At 42.0% G+C, this 18,917-nt stretch overlaps 4 protein-coding genes across 17 annotated transcripts; 1 reads left to right on the top strand and 3 right to left on the bottom strand.

Annotated features, from left to right (window-relative positions):
- Positions 1 to 434: 434 nt before the first annotated feature.
- LOC100822658 (haloacid dehalogenase-like hydrolase domain-containing protein At4g39970) lies at positions 435 to 4,222 on the bottom strand. Of its 8 annotated transcripts, none has more exons than XM_024460821.1 (13): positions 3,797 to 4,215; positions 3,236 to 3,329; positions 2,975 to 3,019; positions 2,799 to 2,849; positions 2,475 to 2,549; positions 2,341 to 2,374; positions 1,876 to 1,931; positions 1,724 to 1,783; positions 1,595 to 1,654; positions 1,464 to 1,519; positions 1,287 to 1,396; positions 1,017 to 1,128; positions 437 to 817 (listed from the first exon to the last, which is right to left on the bottom strand). In XM_024460821.1, the coding sequence occupies exons 1-11, from the start codon at positions 4,132 to 4,134 to the stop codon at positions 1,348 to 1,350; spliced, it is 918 nt and encodes a 305-aa protein (XP_024316589.1). In that variant the 5' UTR covers positions 4,135 to 4,215; the 3' UTR covers positions 437 to 817; positions 1,017 to 1,128; positions 1,287 to 1,347. The 8 variants fall into 8 exon arrangements, with proteins under 8 accessions (XP_024316592.1, XP_024316589.1, XP_010235241.1 ...); XM_010236939.3 differs by having other exon boundaries at positions 1,017 to 1,133; XM_010236940.3 differs by having other exon boundaries at positions 1,017 to 1,080; positions 3,797 to 4,214.
- A 741-nt stretch (positions 4,223 to 4,963) lies between these two features.
- LOC100822975 (SKP1-like protein 1) lies at positions 4,964 to 5,948 on the bottom strand. The gene has a single exon (XM_003574621.4). It carries the CDS (start codon positions 5,690 to 5,692, stop codon positions 5,138 to 5,140), a length of 555 nt encoding a protein of 184 aa, XP_003574669.1. The 5' UTR covers positions 5,693 to 5,948; the 3' UTR covers positions 4,964 to 5,137.
- A 330-nt stretch (positions 5,949 to 6,278) lies between these two features.
- Positions 6,279 to 9,855, bottom strand: LOC100823594 (haloacid dehalogenase-like hydrolase domain-containing protein At4g39970). 7 transcript variants are annotated; one of them, XM_010236942.3, is made up of 12 exons: positions 9,375 to 9,831; positions 8,653 to 8,746; positions 8,455 to 8,499; positions 8,281 to 8,331; positions 8,005 to 8,079; positions 7,872 to 7,905; positions 7,437 to 7,492; positions 7,302 to 7,361; positions 7,173 to 7,252; positions 7,051 to 7,097; positions 6,874 to 6,983; positions 6,279 to 6,730 (listed from the first exon to the last, which is right to left on the bottom strand). In XM_010236942.3, exons 1-9 carry the CDS (start codon positions 9,755 to 9,757, stop codon positions 7,202 to 7,204), a joined length of 849 nt encoding a protein of 282 aa, XP_010235244.1. In that variant the 5' UTR covers positions 9,758 to 9,831; the 3' UTR covers positions 6,279 to 6,730; positions 6,874 to 6,983; positions 7,051 to 7,097; positions 7,173 to 7,201. The 7 variants fall into 7 exon arrangements, with proteins under 7 accessions (XP_010235244.1, XP_003574671.1, XP_024316586.1 ...); XM_003574623.4 differs by having other exon boundaries at positions 7,173 to 7,232; positions 9,375 to 9,820; XM_024460818.1 differs by having other exon boundaries at positions 8,455 to 8,746; positions 9,375 to 9,837.
- Positions 9,856 to 10,609: 754 nt separating this feature from the next.
- Positions 10,610 to 18,907, top strand: LOC100823284 (copper-transporting ATPase PAA1, chloroplastic). Its single transcript, XM_003574622.4, has 17 exons — positions 10,610 to 11,186; positions 11,342 to 11,395; positions 11,502 to 11,655; positions 12,035 to 12,109; positions 12,231 to 12,508; positions 12,814 to 13,044; positions 13,356 to 13,454; positions 13,583 to 13,732; positions 14,431 to 14,577; positions 14,939 to 14,989; positions 15,070 to 15,242; positions 15,554 to 15,686; positions 16,033 to 16,130; positions 16,451 to 16,688; positions 17,487 to 17,690; positions 17,834 to 17,914; positions 18,158 to 18,907. Exons 1-17 carry the CDS (start codon positions 10,740 to 10,742, stop codon positions 18,407 to 18,409), a joined length of 2,865 nt encoding a protein of 954 aa, XP_003574670.3. The 5' UTR covers positions 10,610 to 10,739; the 3' UTR covers positions 18,410 to 18,907.
- The last annotated feature ends 10 nt before the right edge of the window (positions 18,908 to 18,917 follow it).

An 18,917-nucleotide genomic window follows, 5' to 3' on the forward strand; every position in this document is an offset into this window, starting at 1 on the left:
ACAAAGTCTAAAATTGGTCCTTGAACTCGAATTTCGTGTAGATTTGGCCCCTCATTTGGCAAAACCAGATACTTTTGGTCCCTCTTCCGGATTCGGATGGCTTTGATTGGTTTTGACACATGACGCGGTTTCCTCCCAGACTTGTTCAAGTCGGATGCCACGATGCATAGTTGAGGGACCAAATGTATACGATTTCTAGTTCAAGGACCATTTCTAAGGTAAAACCTGACACCATCATGGCTCAGACGTGGAAAAGTCTCGAGGAAAACCGCGCCATGTGAGTCAAAAACCGTTTGAATCTGGAAAAGAGACCAAAAGTATCCGGTTTTGCTTGTTGAGAGATCAAACATATATGATTTCGAGTCTAGGGACTATTTCTAGACTTTTCTAACTACTGAGAGACCAAAAATATACTTTTCTCAAGGGGATCTGTATATCGCAATAACACATATGTCTACTACATGGAATGTAAGATAATTGCGATAACTAATTTCTTAGCAAGTTAAGAGACACCAGACTGGCACCAACTAAGATCTTTATCTCCACTCTTATAAAGATCTCAATTGGTGACAGCAGTCCTTCACTTTCATCTGTTGATCAGGTACAAATTATGAGAACAACTATGAATTATCTGATCTGATACAACAAATGGTATTACTACATTCTCTTTGAATGTGTAGCTTATTTTTTCTAGTCTGTATCAATGCACGGGTATTGTGCTAGAAGGAGTAAAGATGACTGCCTTCGGTTCACCAGCAATACTACCACCCACTGCTGCCGAAACAAATGTTGACTCCACCTTTACTTACAAATTACACTGAAATCCACAAATAATTAAGTCAGAGTTTATCTTGATCTCCGTTTCCAAATATTTTGGTGCATCTTGAAGATTACGGGAGGTACAACAAAGATGAATAATATTGCAACTTCAATATTGACCTGAAAGCTATTAGAGGCATATAACTTAGAGAATAGTATATTTACAAGATTTTTTTCCCATCACTATAATTTCTTACCAAGTTATCATCTTTTCTCATCCAGAATTTCGTCATAAATTTATACCAGCCTTCCCTTTTTCTCCTTTTCGTCCCTCATGCAGGTGTATTAGAATAAAAAGTTAACACAAGTCTAATCTAGAATAAACGGGACATTAGTTTATAAGTATATATCTGAATGGAAATAAGCCCATAACCGACCCAAATTTACTGAAAACTACATAAGTTGCACAGAAAGTGCTGATATGAGTCTAAACCAAAGAGAATGGTACGCGATAGAGAAATACTTACATGGTGCATCACTCCAAAAAAAATCAGTTGATTTATTTCTTGAGGAAAGCAAGAAACATTTCTATCCAGTGACGAGAGATTCTTGGAGCAGTAGCCTGAGGTCCTCAAACCTGTAAAGAATTAACAAGTGTGGTTTATCTGATGAATAAAAGCTAAACGGACAATATCACTACCTACCTCACATTGCTAAGGTCAGGATAGGTTGCAACGGCATCCTTGAAATGCTTGAAATCCTGCAGAAAACCTCAGGAGATTAGAATCTGGAACTCTCATACCGAACAACACTTTCTAGGTAAGCTCGATCTTACTTGTTTAGCACTAAAAGGTGTAAATGTTATTATACATGGCATCCCAGCTCCTTTTGCTGCCTATTAAAAGAAAATCATTTCTTGTGTTCAAATGTACAATTTAATTAAATAAAAACTTGAAAGACATACTTGTAGTCCAATGATACTGTCTTCTACTACAAGGCAGTTCTTGCTTTCCACACCTAATTTCTGGATCAAACAATGAAGTCCTTAACATTACCGATTTCCGAAAGAATCACAAATTAAATTTAGACAAGATCTGCTCCTATTGTGCTAACAACCTTTGCTGCTAGAATATATATTGATGGATCAGGTTTCTTCAGTTTAACATCATCCCCTGCAACACAAAGCAACTAAAGATTTTGAATGTTGTGCAATGTCTTTGATAGCTTCCAACACAACCAACTGCAAATACAAAGAATTGAAGTGCATTTGAATAAATCCTGGCCTTACAAAAAGTGTAAGAAAAAACACATGTCAACGCTTTACAAGACTTGCAATTCGTCTAGATGTCACTAAATTTCTTATAACCTTGTTACTAGCCATTATAATATTTCATTTTAACTAATGCATTATTATCTTGAAAATAAGAAAGGCAACTAGGATGGCTGATTCATTCTATAACTTTGTCAAGATAACCAATTAACCATACACATTGCTGCACATTTTGGTGATTTTTGCCAGTTAACTTCAAAATAAGCATGGTAAACAAGATCAACCAGATGCAAAAACAATCAGAACTATACCGGCAAGGAAGCAGTCCAGACCATTAAATCGTTCCTATAAAACCATGCAAATATGATAAATATGACCTCAACTGATAAAACAGAACTTTATGTAAGAAATATGAGAAGGAAAACATAAGCCAAATGTAACTTACGAGTCCAATAAGGTTTTCAAGGCACATCACAACTGAACTTTTAGCTGCAGCAGAGCAAACGGAAAGCTTGATACCCTACATCATTATACCAAAATCAACTCGATTTATTTTCCGCTCAAAAATCCTCAATTTATGTTTGAAAATTAGACCCCATATTATGCGATATAATGGGAATATTAAACATGAGGTCACTGATGTTCATGTCTTCACAATATGAAAATACTACGGAGTATTTCATTGATGTAAATTATGTGACGAAGCATTCACTCAGCAAGGAAAACACTAGCATAAAGCAGAAGGCGATTTTGCAATAAGTTGTATTACAGCATCCTTAGCTTCATCCATCAGACGCAAAACACCAGGTCTAGGCTCCACCTAGCAATACAAAACCGAAAACCAGTATGGGACAATGAGCAGATCATGTACAAGGTGTTTAATTTATATTGGACAGTGGCAATGGTATATGCTCAGGAAATTCTCAATGTATACACTGCACTTACAGTTCCAGATTTGATTATTTCTTTGAATCTTTCTGTTTTCCAGTCCTGCAAAACAAGTACTTCTGTAAAAATCATGAAGTTCTAAGCTAATCAATTTACTGCGGGATAGAATGATAGATTATTTGTGGGAAACTGGGGAACATATCACATTCCAACTAATCTTGTATTAGACATGGCTCAAAGCATTTATACTTATACAGGGGAAAGGGTAATAAAGAAATACTGCGTTTGATTTAGAGCCAAGGACAAACAAAAGCATACCTGAATAATGTCAATTAACTGCTCCTTATCAGAGTCGCTTGAAGGTTGTGTCTCAAATATTTTTGAAGATGGCCACCCATGTTCCCCAAAGTACCTAGCAAATCCAAAGCAATTCATAACAATTATTCACGAATATGTCAACTAACTGCTCTGCATGTGCTGGAACATGCAGCATCAGTTTGTCCTGTGTGAACGAACTTGTGGCATTAACACACACATGAATCTACCGACCAGCTACAGTCTACCCTTGCATTCAAAGTTGTGAGCCCTCCATTGCAGGAACGTCCTAATACGCTCAAGCTTGTGAAACCGGCATATGTGTTTCAAAATTTCGAGCAACAAATGGTGGGTGGTGGCTGGGTGCAAACTCAAATCCCAGTGCACACTGGTTCTCAACCCAGAAAAAGAAAGAACAGTTTGCTTACGCAAAACATCAAACAAGCAGAGTGCACAAGGGCACACACCAAATGCTCGCCCAAGCTAGCGACGAGTTGCCCGTGCATAGGCAGATTGCCGCATACGAAGGAAGCATCAACCTTGCGGTTGCGGGCGTCCACGTACCATCTCATCTTGGGCTTCCCGCCGGTGATGCGGCTCTGGAGGTCGTTGTTGAAGTCCTCGTCCCAGTGCAGCGGCGCGGCGGCGTCGGGCGGGCAGCGGACCCCGAAGTGCGCGAAGGCGTCGTTGTAGGCCTGCATGTGGAAGTGCTCCGACTCCAGTATGACGCCGTCGCAGTCGAAGATGAGGGCGTCGAGCGACGGCGGCGGGGAGGAGGCCGAGGCGGAGACGACGAGCCGGGACGCACGGCGTGGGCGGAGGAAAGGGAGGCCGGAGGGGGAGCGGCGAGCCGCGGCGGCCGTGTAGAAGGAGGTGTGGATGAGAAGGGAAGTGGAAGCCATGTTGGAAATTTGGATTGAGTGTTTGGGTGCAGAGGAGACTGGGACGGAATTGGCGCGAATTGTTCAAGAGTGAGTGGCTGCTTATGTGGCTCTTTTCCCTTTCTTATCGCGTATGAGAGGAGGGAAACGGAGCAGATTTGAAATGCTAGATTCAGATCTTTCTAGGAAATTCTAGGTAGTTTCAGAGAATAAAGTTATTCTGATCGGATTTATACTAACTTTATGTCCAGTAAAAAATACTGTAGGTGCTCCATATTCTGCAAGTTGATCAAGTTGTATGTAAAAAACAAAAATTTTAAATCACGAGGGACTCCTTCTGTCGCTGGTCTGGTGTGGACTCTGGAAGCGTCTATAGTTTTTCCGTAGGGTCGATCTGCCCGTCACGGTCAGGGGAATGGTGCTGGAGGCAGGGCCATGACAAGTGGAGACGGCCGCGTGCGTCTCAAGGGCCGGGCGGCCATAGAGTGGCGCCGATACCACAATCCTTAATGTTATGGTCTACTAATCGAGAAGTTTTTCTTACCACATCACCTACCAATTTGAGTATGATGTACAATTTGTTAATTTTGATTTGACATTGCCGAATTGTGCTGTGTTAAACTTATTTTGTAATCTATTATACAAAAATACACACAAAAGCAAAAAAGAAAAAAAAAAGTTGGTCGAACAAAAAATAGGCAAAAGTTGGTTGCAAAATATTGCTTATCATAATCCACCTCCACGACAAATACAAGCTTAATGTTAAAGCTTCGTCGTTTCAGTCAAAAATTGTGCGAGCTTGCGTATAGTAGTATTTTTTTCAAGACGCCGACGACAAAGAAATAGAATATCGTAAATAAACAACAATGAACTTATTTATTTAGAGTATATACTAATAGTAAAAAAGTCACAGAAACTAGGATTAGTCACGACAAAAATAAAGATTAAGCTAATCCGGAACAAAACATAAATATTAAGCTAATTTCAAAAATAAAGATTAAACTTGGGGAAGTCGATCTCCTTCCTACTCGAAGGCCCACGCGTTCTCCTTGCGGATCTCCGCCTCCTCCTCCGGCGTGAAGTCGTTCTTGATCCCGAAGATCTCGCGGACCTCCTCCGGCTTCTTGCCCTTGATCATGTCGGCCACCTTCTGTGCGCACAGGTCCAGCAGCCCCTTGATGTCCAGGTAGTTGGCCGCCATGAACAGGTTGTACAGCAAGGTCAGGTCCACGTCGATGAACTCCGCGTCGAAGCTCTTCATCTCCTCCTCCTCCTTGGACTTGGACGCGTACGCGGCGGCTTCCGAGCCTTCGCCTGAGGTGGCCGCGGCGGCTTCCGTGCTGTCACCGGAGGCGGCGGCCGCGGGCGCGTGCTTGTTGAGGTACTCGAGGATCTTGGCGAGGGTCTTGGCGTCGACGTTGGGGAGCGGGATGTTGCCGCCGGCGCAGTCGTCGTCCTCCATGGACAGGGCGACTGTTCGCGACAGGCTCGCCGCCGCCTCGGACAGCTCGAAGCTCTCGCCGTCCTGGCTGATCAGCGTGACCATCTTCGTCTCGGCGGCGCCGCTCTCTGCTGCCATCGATTTCGATCGCTAGCTGAAGGCTCGAGGTCGTCGAGTCGGGTTACTTTGAAGGGGCTTGGAGCGTACGTGTGATTGATTGCTTTGGTGATAGGCGGCTTGAGGGTCAATTGGGGGAGTATTTGTAGGCGCCAGCAGGTAGAGCTAGGGTGGACACCGAGACGGACTCGAGTTGCTGTTGTTTTACGATCGGAGAACGGAGACGAAGAGGTCTTGTTTCCGAGCTCGAGGTTGACTCTGCTAGCTGCCTTCCCTGAGATTTTATTTTTCATCTGAACATGTCGGCTAAGCAGATTTTTTTGCCAATCCTTTCATGAATTTATATTGTATATAAAATAATTAAATCACTCCAAAGTTCTAATCCGTATGATCCAAAGGGGACATAAATTCAAAGGATTTAGAAAAGACATATATATGAGGAGAGATCGGGGTGTGCCGGTTTGCTCTAACGAGCCGTGCCATTGAGTGGGTGGTGAAAATTCAAAATGTTTTGTAGCTGAAACCGTTTATCCAATTTATGATCTGTCTTCACCCTCGATTGCAGCTTGACGATTAGAACAAATATGATGGGACAGAATCGACCGCATAAGCAAAATCATATAACCTTCTTCACTTTAAGAAAATATTTTGTGCCAACAATTGTATTTTTACTTCACACAACATTGGTTCCCCAGCAGTTGCAGCCTGTAGTTGACCACTTGCTAGTTGCTTGAAACATCCTATGCACAATAGAGCAGTCTGGCCAATGTTTTGGAAGCTAATATCCATTGGTAATCAAAGTATATTTTTTGTCTGTATCTAACATCAACCATTAAGTATTCAACAAAATGACAGCCTTTGGTTCACCAGCAGTACTACCAACCACCGCAGCCGAAACAAATGTTTGCTCCGTCTTTATTTACAAAGTATACCGAGATTCACGAAGAATTAATGTACCGGAGTATGCTCACTTGATCTTTGTTCCCAAATACTTTGGTGGGTCTTGAAGATTCCAGGAGGCCCAAATAAGATGGATAACAATGCAGCTTGAATATTGACCTGAAAGCCATTAGGGGCATAACTTGGACAATGTTTTCCACCACTATACCCCCAGATTTACCGAAAGCTATGCAAGTCTCACAGAAAGTGCTGATATGGGTCTAAACCGAAGAGAATGGTACCAGATAGAGAATTGAACTTACCATGGTGCATCACACATGAAAAAACGGTCAATGCATTTCCTGAGGAAAGCAAGAAACTGCACTATCCAGTGACAACAGCTTCTTGGAGCAGCAGCCTGAGGTCCTCAAACCTGCAAAGAATTAACAGGTGTGGTTTATCTGATGAATAAAATCTAAATAGACAAAATCAGCACCTACCTCACATTACTAAGGTCAGGATAGGTTGCAATGGCATCCTTGAAATCCTATGGAAAATTTTAGGAGATCAGAATGTGGAAATGTCACACAAAACAAGAATTTGTAGCTAAGCTCGATCTTACTTGGTTAGCAGTTGAAGGTGTATATGTTATTATACATGACATCCCTGCTCCTTTAGCTGCCTATCAAAAGAAAGGAATTTCTTGCGTTCAAAAGTACAAATTAGTTGATTAAAAACTTGAAAGACTTACTTGTAGTCCAATAACACTGTCTTCTACTACAAGGCAGTTCTTGCTTTCCACACCTAATTTCTGGATCAAACAATAAATTCTTTAACATGACTGATTTTAAAAGTTGAAAACATCTGTTTCTGTTGTGTTCACTACCTTTGCTGCTGTAATATATATTGATGGATCAGGTTTCTTCAGTTTAACATCATCGCCTGCAACACAACGTAATTAAGAATTTTGGGTGTTGTTGAATGTCTTTTATATCTCCCAGAACAAAAACGGTTGCCAAATATAAATAACTTAAGTGCATTTGAATAGAATCTGGCCTTAGAAAAATGTAAGCCAAAACCTTTACAAGACTTGCAATTCGTCCCGATGTCCCTACATTTCGTAACTTTTGTTACTAGCCATTATAATATTTCATTGGAACTGACGCATTATTATCTTTTAAACCAACTAGGATGACTGATTTGAAAACTTTGTAAAGATAAGCATGCACGTTGCTTCACATTTTGGTGATTATTGCCAGTTAACTTCAAAGCAAGCATGGTAAACAAGACTAACAGGATGCAAAAACAACCAGAACTATACCAGCAAGGAAGCAGTCCAGACCATTGAATCGTTCCTATAAAGCCATAGGTGAGAAGACATATAACCTCAACTGAGAAAACAAAACTTTATGTAAGGAATATGATAGAGTTAACATAAGATCAATGTAACTTACAAGTCCAATAAGGTTTTCTAGGCACAGTACCACTGAGCTTTTAGTTGCCGCAGAGCAAACAGCAAGCTTGATGCCCTACACTATTATACCAAAATCAGCTGAATTTAATCTTGAAAGGTAGCTGCCATATTTATTTAATGTAATGGAGCATGAAATAAGAATACACCAAAGTTCATGGTATAAAAAGAATTCATTGAAGTAAATAATGTGACGACATATTCACCGAGCTAATAACTAGCACAAAGCAGAAAAAGATCTTGAAATAAGTTGTATTACCGCACCCTTAACTTCATCCATCAGACGTAAAACACCAGGTCTAGGCTCCACCTAGAAATACAGAGCCAAAAATTAGCATGAGATGACGAGCAGATAATATAATAGGTATTTAATTTATATTGGAGAATGAGTATGATATATACAGGAAATTCTCAATGTATACACTGCACTTACCGTTCCAGATTTGATTATTTCTTTGTATCTTTCTGTTTTCCAGTCCTGCAAAACAAGTGCTTCTGTCAACAGTGGAAAGATGACTGAGCAAACAGATGTCTTGTTTACCTTGAACAGATGACTTGTGGGAACTGGGGAACATACATATTCCAAACAATCTTGTATTAGACATGGAGCCAAGGAAATAAAAAGGTATACCTGAATAATGTCAACTAACTTCTCCTTATCGGAGTCGCTAGAAGGTGGCGTCTCAAATAGCTTTGAGGAAGGCCACCCATTTTCCCCAAAGTACCTAACAAATCCGATCCAATTCATGACAAATATTCACACGCGGATGAAAGTAATTAAACAGCAATATGCTGACATGCGGCATTCGTTATTCCCATTCGAGCCAGGGGCGGAGCTAGAGAAAACAAGACCCTGGTGCACTCTTCGTAGTGGTACCTGGTGCACCAGCTAATTATGAGGCATAATTACTGGTAAAAACTATTTTGGACCCTGGTGCTTGTGCACCAAGGAAGCTCTGAGTAGCTCCGCCCCTGATTCGAGCAACTTGCCACATTAACATTCACATACCCATAACCAACTGCATTCTACCCCTGCATACATAATTTTGTGTTCTACATTGCAGGAACGTCCGAAGTAGTCCGAACACAGTGCTCACACAATGTTGGTAATCAACAATCAAGCTTGCAAAAAAGCAGCATATGTAAACGAAAAAATGGTGGGCGGATGAGCGCAGACTCAATCCCAGTCATTTGCTCAGGCAAAACATCAAACAAGCAGAGTGCACAGAAGTACAGAACACGCCGCAAGCTTGCCGGACCTAGAGACGAATTGCTCTGTGCCCAGCCGTGTACAGGCAGATTAATAATTGCCACTAGCGAGTAAAGCATCGAGCCGGGCAGGACGTCACGTACCATCGCATCTTGGGCTTCCCACCGCCAATGCGGTTCTGGAGGTCGTCGTAGAAGGCCTCGTCCCAGTCGAGCGGCGCGTCGGCCGCGGGCGGGCAGCGGACCCCGAAGTGCGCGAAGGCGTCGTTGTAGGCCTGCCGGTGGAGGTGCTCCGACTCAAGTATGACGCCGTCGCAGTCGAAGATCAGGGCGTCGAGCGACAGCGGCGGGGAGGCCGCCGATGCGGAGACGGCGAGCCCGGACGCGCGGCGGGAGCGGGGGCGGAGGCGGAGGCGGGGGAGGGCGCCGGAGGGGGAGCGGTGGGTGGAGAAGCTGCGGCGAGCTGTGGCGGCGGCCGTGGGGAAGGAGACGGGGGTGAGAAGGGATGTCGACGCCATTGGTGCCATTGGAGAATAGAGATCAGGAGATGGAGGGGGACGGAATAGGCGCGAATGGTTCAAGAGTAAAGTGGCTGCTTATCTCTTTCCCTTTTCTTATCGCGTACGAGAGGAGGGAAACGGAGCAGATATGAAATGCTAAATTCAGATCATGTGTTCTCTGCTTTCGCGAATTTTTTGGTTCTCTCAAAAAAAATTTGGAAATCTCCCTGACCTAAAATTCCACCAACCCACTATTTGAAGGCGTGCGACTATGGTAAAATGTTGGCCTGTTTTTCTTTGACAACTGTGTATGAGTGCATGTTCTGTGTTACAACTTACAGTACAACCTATGAATTCGTAAAATTGCAAAAAAAATAAAATGATCATCTATGGCCTGCAAGAAATAGGGTATTACTATTCAAATGAATCTTATTTATTTTTAAACAAAGGTTTGTCGTATCTTTTAATAAGTTTTTCATTTTTATACTTCACGTTACTTATTTTGGGACGGGAGAGTACATGTTATAGCACGAAGTACATAACTTTTTTAGCATATTTAAAAAAAAGTTAGGACACCACTACCAATATCATGATCAAGTTTCATACTTTATTAATTTGGGGTGCCTCTATCAACATCGTGGTCAAACTTTGTATTCCGTGCTTCACAAAACATGTACTCGAGCTAAAAGTTTACACGTTCTCATGTTACAGTGTGAATTATGAAGTCAATTTAATGGTAAAAAGGAACGTAAATTTTGATGCATTTGCCAGTACGGTGGTCAAACTCCATACTTGATTGACCATGCATCGGAGAACAAAGTTCCTAGAAAATGTTCTTGATCTACAATTAAGCTTAGCTACAACCCAATCCACCACGGCCGCAGCTTAGCTACAGCGCTCTGCCCCTAAACGCCGCGCCCATCAGCGCAAGCACGCACCCCCGCAAATGCCCGGGCCGCCGCACCGCTGCCGCCGCTGCTAGCTAGACCCTTCTAGAAGCTTACGGAGGATGGACCCGGCCACGCCGCTCCTCGCGCTCTCCAAGGCCATCGCGTCCCGCTCCAGGCCCTTCCCCTCCTCCTCCCCGCACCACATCCTCCTCCGCCGCGGCCGCCTCCCGCCGACCCCGCTCGCCCGCGCCGCCCCCGTCGTCGCCGCGTCCGCGCAGAGGCGCATCGCCGTGCCCGGGGGCCTCCTCCTCATCTCGCTCGCGCGACTCGCGCTCCGCGGCGGGGCCCTGCGAGCAGAGCCGCGCCGCTGGTTCGCGAGTGTCTCGGCTTCTGCTCTCGCGTCGAATGGTCCTCCCGGCGGTGGGGGCGGCAGGGGGAACGGCGATGGTGGGGGCGGCGGTGGTGGAGGCGGCGACGGGTGGAAGCGGCCGCGTGCTTCCCAGGGGACGGCGGGGGCCGAGGAAGCGACAGCGCTGGAAGCCGACACCATAATCCTTGACGTTGGGGTATGACTTGTGAATTGTGGATACTACCTTCTATCTCCGCGGCAAAGTAAAGCCGCACTGAGAACTTCTCACACTTTTGTTGGAATAGTTTTCAACCACTCTGCTAGTAGCACACAATCTGTAGCTATGTTAACCATTTGAACTTTTGGTTGCAGGGGATGTCTTGTGGGGGATGTGCAGCAAGCGTTAAACGCATTCTAGAGAGTGAGGTGGGTCGAATTAGCACGTCTCACTGGCTCAAATGCCAGTGCTTCCTGGCATGGTGTTTACTAGTTCACTAGCTGTGTTTGTAAGTGACACTGCTTGTGTTCGCAGCCCCAAGTGCAGTCGGCAACTGTTAACCTTGCCACTGAGATGGCAGTTGTGTGGGCAGTGCCGGAAGATCGAGCTGTGCAGGATTGGAAACTGCAGTTGGGTGAGAAGCTCGCCAGCCAGTTGACAACATGTGGGTACAAATCCAACCATCGAGGTAAACAGTTACAATTGACCAAATAGTGTTGTGGTTCTAAGATAATACCGTTCAATTTGGGGTTATCAGGACAGGCTGAACAACACGGTTACAGAATTTAGAGCTCTATTAGTTGTCCTCTTCTGGATTGAGATCTATGAGTGGTGCTTAGAAGTCCAGTCGCATATTGGTATTAGCTAAAGATGGGCTGCATTTCCTTCAGATATGTGTCAGAGTCTTGTTATTCACATTGTACTATGTAATTTCAAGACAGATGAAATAGTTTTTTTAGTCTCTTTACCCGCTTTGCCCTCTAGTTTAAGTCCGAAATCCCTCGGAAATTTACCGTCTGCTAGTTTATCCAATCTCATGGAAATGTCTGTTCATGGTCTATTTGCAGATTCTTCAAAAGTCAGTTCGCAAAAAGTTTTTGAAAGGAAGATGGATGAAAAACTTCAACACCTGAAACAAAGCGGTAAAGTTAATTTGCAAAAACAAGTAACCATCAATCTTACAAGCTTTCTCCAAGTTCGATATATTTTTTCGATAAAACAGAGGCAGTTTTAGAATTAACATGACATTGATTTCCCTTTTAGGTCGGGATCTTGCTGTATCTTGGGCATTATGTGCTGTTTGCCTGCTGGGACATGTTTCTCACCTCTTTGGAGTTAATGCACCATTCATGCACCTGTTTCATTCCACTGGATTCCATTTGTCTCTCTCGATATTTACATTTATTGGTCCTGGTCGAAGACTAATTCTTGATGGATTAAAGAGTCTATTAAAGGGGTCTCCAAACATGAATACGCTGGTTGGTTTAGGTGCTCTGTCATCTTTTGCTGTCAGCTCAGTTGCAGCCTTCATTCCAAAGCTGGTAGGCCGTACTTTCTTCCTGGAAAGATTTCATTGCTTCATAGTTGCATTCATGACTTCAAATACATCAAAACAGAAGAATCAGGAATTTGGTCTTTCCTCAACAGCATCATTGACTCTGCTTTGCAGATGTTGTCAACCAAAGTCATATTTTAGGTTCCACTTTGCAGATGTTGTTGAGCAAAGTCATGATTTAGGTTCCATTTCATTCTTTAACTGCTCCATTTTATGTGCTGTTACTTCGCATCCTGATATATGCTTTAGTATGCCATGGTAGTTTTCTTATGCCAACTTATTTTCTTGCAGGGATGGAAGACATTTTTTGAGGAACCAATTATGTTAATAGCTTTTGTTCTTCTAGGGAAGAATCTTGAGCAGAGGGCAAAACTAAAAGCTGCTAGTGATATGACCGGATTGCTCAATATTCTTCCATCAAAAGCACGCTTAATGGTGGACAGTGATGCTGAGCAGTCATCATTCACAGAGGTCCCGTGTGGCACCCTTGCTGTTGGGGACTATATTGTGGTGCTGCCTGGGGTGAGTAAATAGCATTCACAAATGCAGTTTTTCATTGGGTGTGATAGTTTTTAACAGGGTGCAAATGGCAACCCGTGAATCTCACATATAAGTACATCTAAGGTCAACCTGTATTAATTTCAAATGGAAATTACACTAGGTTGACTTTGAGTATACTTATACCTATATCTATATGCAAATGCAAACCAGTACAACACTGTACAGTAGTACACACGTAGAATTCTGTTTATGTAGTTATATCCATTATGGTAGCTCATATATGATGCTGTTCTCCTATCAGTATAATCTTTGCTAACTCATGCACTGTCTAGGACCGCATTCCAGCAGATGGTGCTGTCAAAGCTGGAAGAAGTACAGTTGACGAGTCCAGTTTGACAGGTGAACCTATGCCTGTCACAAAGATTGCAGGGGTATGTTTTTAAGACCACCTAATATTGTCTTGATCTGGAGATATTGGTGTATTCTGCTCACCTAATATCTTAACATTAGCATCTATGCTGTGTGATATGTAATGATGATTCTTTGTTTCTTTTGTTAGGCAGAAGTGTCAGCAGGAAGCATTAACTTAAATGGTAAACTCACAGTTGAAGTTAGAAGACCTGGTGGTGAGACTGTAATGTCTGACATACTAAACTTAGTGGAAGAAGCACAGACAAGGGAGGCCCCTGTTCAACGATTGGCCGACAAGGTGTATACTTTGCATATGGAAACTGAGACCAGCTCAAGTAAAACTACGAGATTAGTGTTAACATCTGGCATGATGCTGAATTTGATCTTTCTTTTTTCACGATATCCATCGCAATTATGTGCACGTGCATATAATCTTTAACACTTTACATGTGGATAATATGTTCACTGTTAGTGCAAGAGTTCCACGGGCTCCCATTGTGTGGACTAAATAGTAGTAGAACTTCATTCTATACTTTTATTTGAACTAGGCAAGCTTAAAAATAGCAAATTTTGGTAAAAGTATATCAGTTCAGTAGACACTTGAGCCTGTTTGGCAATTAGGTTGTTGTGTTAAGTTGGTTCATACACTCTGCAATGTTTGCGGTGTTTCAAGTTCCCAGTGACTTGAAATATTGATTACGTTATCCATTAAGGCTTGCTTAGAATGCATAATTGCACAGAAAACAGTCCGATCCCCAGAGGAACCCTTGCAAACAAGACCTTAGGCTATTAGTAGTAGCCATTATTGCATAGGGAATTTGTTTTATCCTTCTGTACTGTATCCTGGCTTTTTCTGATGATCATTGGTAATTTTTGTGACAATTCCTGTGTATAGGTTTAGTAAAATCTTAGAGATCTTTCCTGTACCATACCATAACCTTAATTAGTTATACTTTTACACTATGGTAAACGTGTCAATTTTTTGTTACACTATAGGTTGCGGGGAACTTTACATATGGAGTTATGGCCCTTTCTGCTGCCACTTATATGTTCTGGAGTCTTTTTGGTTCACAACTTGTACCTGCTGTTATCCAGCACGGAAGTGCAATGTCTCTGGCTCTGCAACTTTCTTGCAGTGTTCTGGTATGATACAAGGAATGCATGTTTCCCAACCTTATTCTGTCTGTTTACTTTAAATGAAGGGTAAAGATTTTGCTAAAAGTAGCATTTGACAATTGTAAAACTGCAACCTTCTTTGAATGGAGTTGTCTCAAGTATGCAGCTATTAGCCTTGATTCGAAATACTTGACACGAAGAAAAGTCGGTTTCATATGAAATTGGGGGACACCTTATGAGTATATGATTCATTCAGGATTCAAATTTTAAACATAAGTTTATTTTCTAATTTATTTTTTCCTTGCCTACCATATGCGCACATTTTCAGTACTGTGTGTACATGGTGAACCCTACTTGAGCAGCTATCAATATTTATCTTAATGTGTAGGTAATTGCTTGCCCATGTGCTCTTGGGCTTGCCACACCCACTGCTGTGCTGGTATGGAACTAAGATAGGACCCCCTTTCTTTTCCCTGAATAAACATTCCATCGCCAACTATTCATATATAATATTTCCAGGTTGGTACATCATTAGGTGCAACAAGAGGACTTCTCTTACGTGGTGGGGATGTTTTAGAGAAATTCTCAGAAGTTGGTGCCGTTGTGTTTGACAAGACTGGAACTTTGACAATTGGAAAACCTGTAGTAACTAAAGTAATAGCTTCTCACACCGAGGGAGATGTAAATACAAAGTTAAGTGGTTCTTATGTTCTTTTCTGAATTTGTATATATTGTATCTAATCACTCTCCAAATTTACACTTGATTATAATATAAATTTTCAGTTCAGTAGGTTACTATTTACTTCCCATTTGATTGCAATTGTCTGCAAGCATACCTGTGCGTAGGATGAGATACTCTGGAATTTACGATGTATTTCCATGGATGTATTGTTTGTAAATCTTATGTTGTTATATGAGACTTAGTGCATCATGTACCCTCTATTATGGCAATGAAGGTTATTGCTCAGACCTTCCCGTTGATAAACCATATTTTTCTCATCAGGGGTTGCTGGAACAATGAATGGACAGAAGGTGATGTCCTGAGTTTTGCTGCGGGAGTGGAATCAAATACAAACCACCCGCTTGGAAAAGCCATCATGGAAGCTGCCCAGGCTGCCAATTGCCTTAATATGAAGGTAGTCAATAGCAGATGTACACCATAAATCTGAGATAAACTGACCTCGATATGCACATTGTACAGGCTTTAGGATAACTGTTTCTTTACCTGAATTCTAATCATGTCTAGTGAACTGAAGTCCCATCAAGTCAATAACCATTATTGGCCCAGAGTAGAAGAGTAAACTTTACATGTTTTGCCAGCCAACTTAACAGTTAATATGTTTTTTCTGTCTGATCATGTTTTTGTGACAAAATGGGACCACCTAAGTGATATTTCTGTTTCATGACACTATTCATTACTCATTATGGTGGCATATTTGACTGCTCTTATATGCTCGCTATTTTCCATGTGTACGATCACAGGCAAAAGATGGGTCCTTTATGGAAGAACCAGGGTCCGGCGCTGTGGCTACGATTGGTGAGAAGCAGGTTTCGGTTGGGACATTAGACTGGATTAGGAGGTATATGAGTTATTTATAGTAGTTAACTAATTATGCTAAATAAGCCCCGTTCTTTCAAGTTGCCAAGTTTGACAGTCTTGTCTTTCCACTATCAATTCTGATTGGGAAGTCTTTGTGAAGATACTGAAAATGATTGGCCACCATCTGTTTCCACTATCAATTCTGTCACAAGCACAAACATAATTTTCATTATTATAAGCAATACAATCTGATTGGAGTATTCTTTCTATTTTCCACTCCATTATACTAGCTCTTTGTGTTGTGCAATCGTATGTTGCACCATGGAACTTTGCGCACTAGTAAAACTTATGATGTCTCAGGCATGGTGTTGCTCGTGACCCATTTCCCGAAGCAGAAAATTTTGGCCAGTCTGTTGCATATGTAGCGGTGGATGGTACTCTAGCTGGTCTTATTTGTTTCGAGGACAAGATCAGAGAGGATTCTCATGAAGTTATTGATGCCCTGACTAAGCAAGGAATTTGTGTGTATATGTTATCTGGAGACAAAGAAAGTGCTGCTATGAATGTCGCTTCAATTGTTGGTATTCAGGCTGACAAGGTAAAATCGATCGAATATTGCTTTGCTGATGTGGACATTTTGTTCTTCTGAATAGTTTTCTGTGGTAAAACAATAAACTCAAAGTACGAGAATGAACATGTTCTGGGTGCTATTCTGTTATCTGCCTCCAGGTATCAAGTATGCAATTTCTATAGATCTTATAAGATGGACTGGAGGTGATGCTTTTCCATTAATTTCAGAAGCCTAATCTGCAGAAGTTTACTGCCTTTTATAGCTGAAAAAATGAATTACCCTATTATTATTTTCAGAATCAGAGGTTAAAACACCCTGATTCCACTTTTCACGAGGAAAAATAAACTAAAGATTTGTCATCAAGCTATGCCTTCATGTAGCTTTTCAGCTAATAGATTCCATACATCTGTGGTTTTGATTATGCACGGAAATCTTACAGCAAACTAGATGGCTTTAATATGTAAATTTTTCATTTGGCATTACCAATTTCTCATGTCCAGGCACTTGGCTTATTTTTTTTTTCAGCGATGAGCAAACATATACTCTTCTCATTTTTACTTAATTAAAAAAAATGGAGATAGTAGTGTATAGTAACCTCGAAAATGGTGGCAGCAGGCTAACTAATAAGTGAACATAAAGATCCATTTTGTTGAAACCAATTCAAGCACAAAAGGCAGCCTAACCTGGTTTTCTAAAAAGATTGGAAGATCCATAAAAAAATAGTTCCTGCAAATTGGTTCATTAGGATTTCTTTTGTTACCATGATTATTTATTCTTTGTTACGATGATTTGCTTGTTTGTGTGCATAAATCGAATGGTTTTCAGGTGATTTCTGAAGTTAAACCTCATGAGAAAAAGAAGTTCATATCTGAACTTCAGAAAGAGCACAAGTTAGTCGCCATGGTTGGTGATGGCATCAATGATGCTGCAGCATTAGCTTTAGCTGATGTTGGGATTGCAATGGGTGGAGGTGTTGGTGCGGCTAGTGATGTATCTTCAGTTGTCCTTATGGGCAATAGGTTATCCCAGGTAATTTTACTCAACAGTTTGGAGTCGGCTACTCACTGTTTGTACATACCCGATAATCTTGCTAAACTTATTTACTTTCTTTCTCCCTGCCAGTACCATCCTTCATTTTGCTCATAAACTTCTGCGATGGTTCTTTGATGCAGCTTGTAGATGCTTTAGAGTTGAGTAAAGAAACCATGAGAACAGTGAAGCAAAATCTTTGGTGGGCGTTTCTGTATAACATTGTACGTCACCTCTTCCATGACTTCTTTGTGTTTCCTTGGACCAAACTAAAAGTGAAAAATGGCCTCCTTGTTTTACCTATTTGAAACTATAGAAATAGAAATAACACAGAGAAGTTCAACAGTGTTCTTTGTACTAAAGTTGTGTAATTTGCTGTTTCCTGATTCCTGAGTTGTCAACTGCCAGAGGTATACACCAGTTCTGAATTCTGCTTGCAAGACCTCATATAATAAAGTATTTTGCAGGTTGGGCTACCCATTGCTGCTGGTGCATTGCTGCCAGCGACTGGTACGATACTGACCCCATCGATAGCTGGAGCTCTAATGGGTTTCAGTTCGGTCGGCGTGATGGCCAACTCCTTGCTTTTGAGGGCGAGGATGAGTTCGAGGCAACAGTCAATCCATCATTTTCAGACCAGGCAAAGGCTACACACTGTTTCTGATGCCGTATCTGATAGAGCTGATGAGATAGTGAAAAGCTACCCGAGGAGTACCTAGCTGAATAATTCATGTCTTCATGAAGCTTTGTGTTCTAGATCAGTACTACAGGTAACGGAGATGAAAGCCATGGGTGGGGCTCCACGGCAGTGGGCTGGTGGCAGGTGTCCATTGCAGATTCAGATATGTGATGTGAAATGCCTCGGATGCCCATTGCAGATTCAACTACTGCGAGATGGTAGTTCTTCTCTCTCTCATTTCTAGTGAGGCATTACCGTACTAGTGACCTTGATTTACCTTGTCACATCCTACGACCAAATGTACGGTTCATGGGTGCTGCTTCAATCTGGCCTTTTGTCTACCTAACTACTTATACTGACTTATCCTGCTATAATGACGCTGGAGGTCCCGTCATCACCAAGCCCCTCCCATGCCGCTGAAGGCTGAACATTATTTTGCCGTGACCAACTTCCAGCTGATGTATGATGACAGCCTGATAAATAATGTTTTGGATGATCCCTTTTTTCTATAGCTGATTGTGCACCCATATTTCTTCTACATGTGTTTC

The sequence above is a fragment of the Brachypodium distachyon genome, chromosome 3, assembly GCF_000005505.3.
Source record: "Brachypodium distachyon strain Bd21 chromosome 3, Brachypodium_distachyon_v3.0, whole genome shotgun sequence".
NCBI classification, from domain to species: Eukaryota; Viridiplantae; Streptophyta; class Magnoliopsida; order Poales; family Poaceae; genus Brachypodium; species Brachypodium distachyon.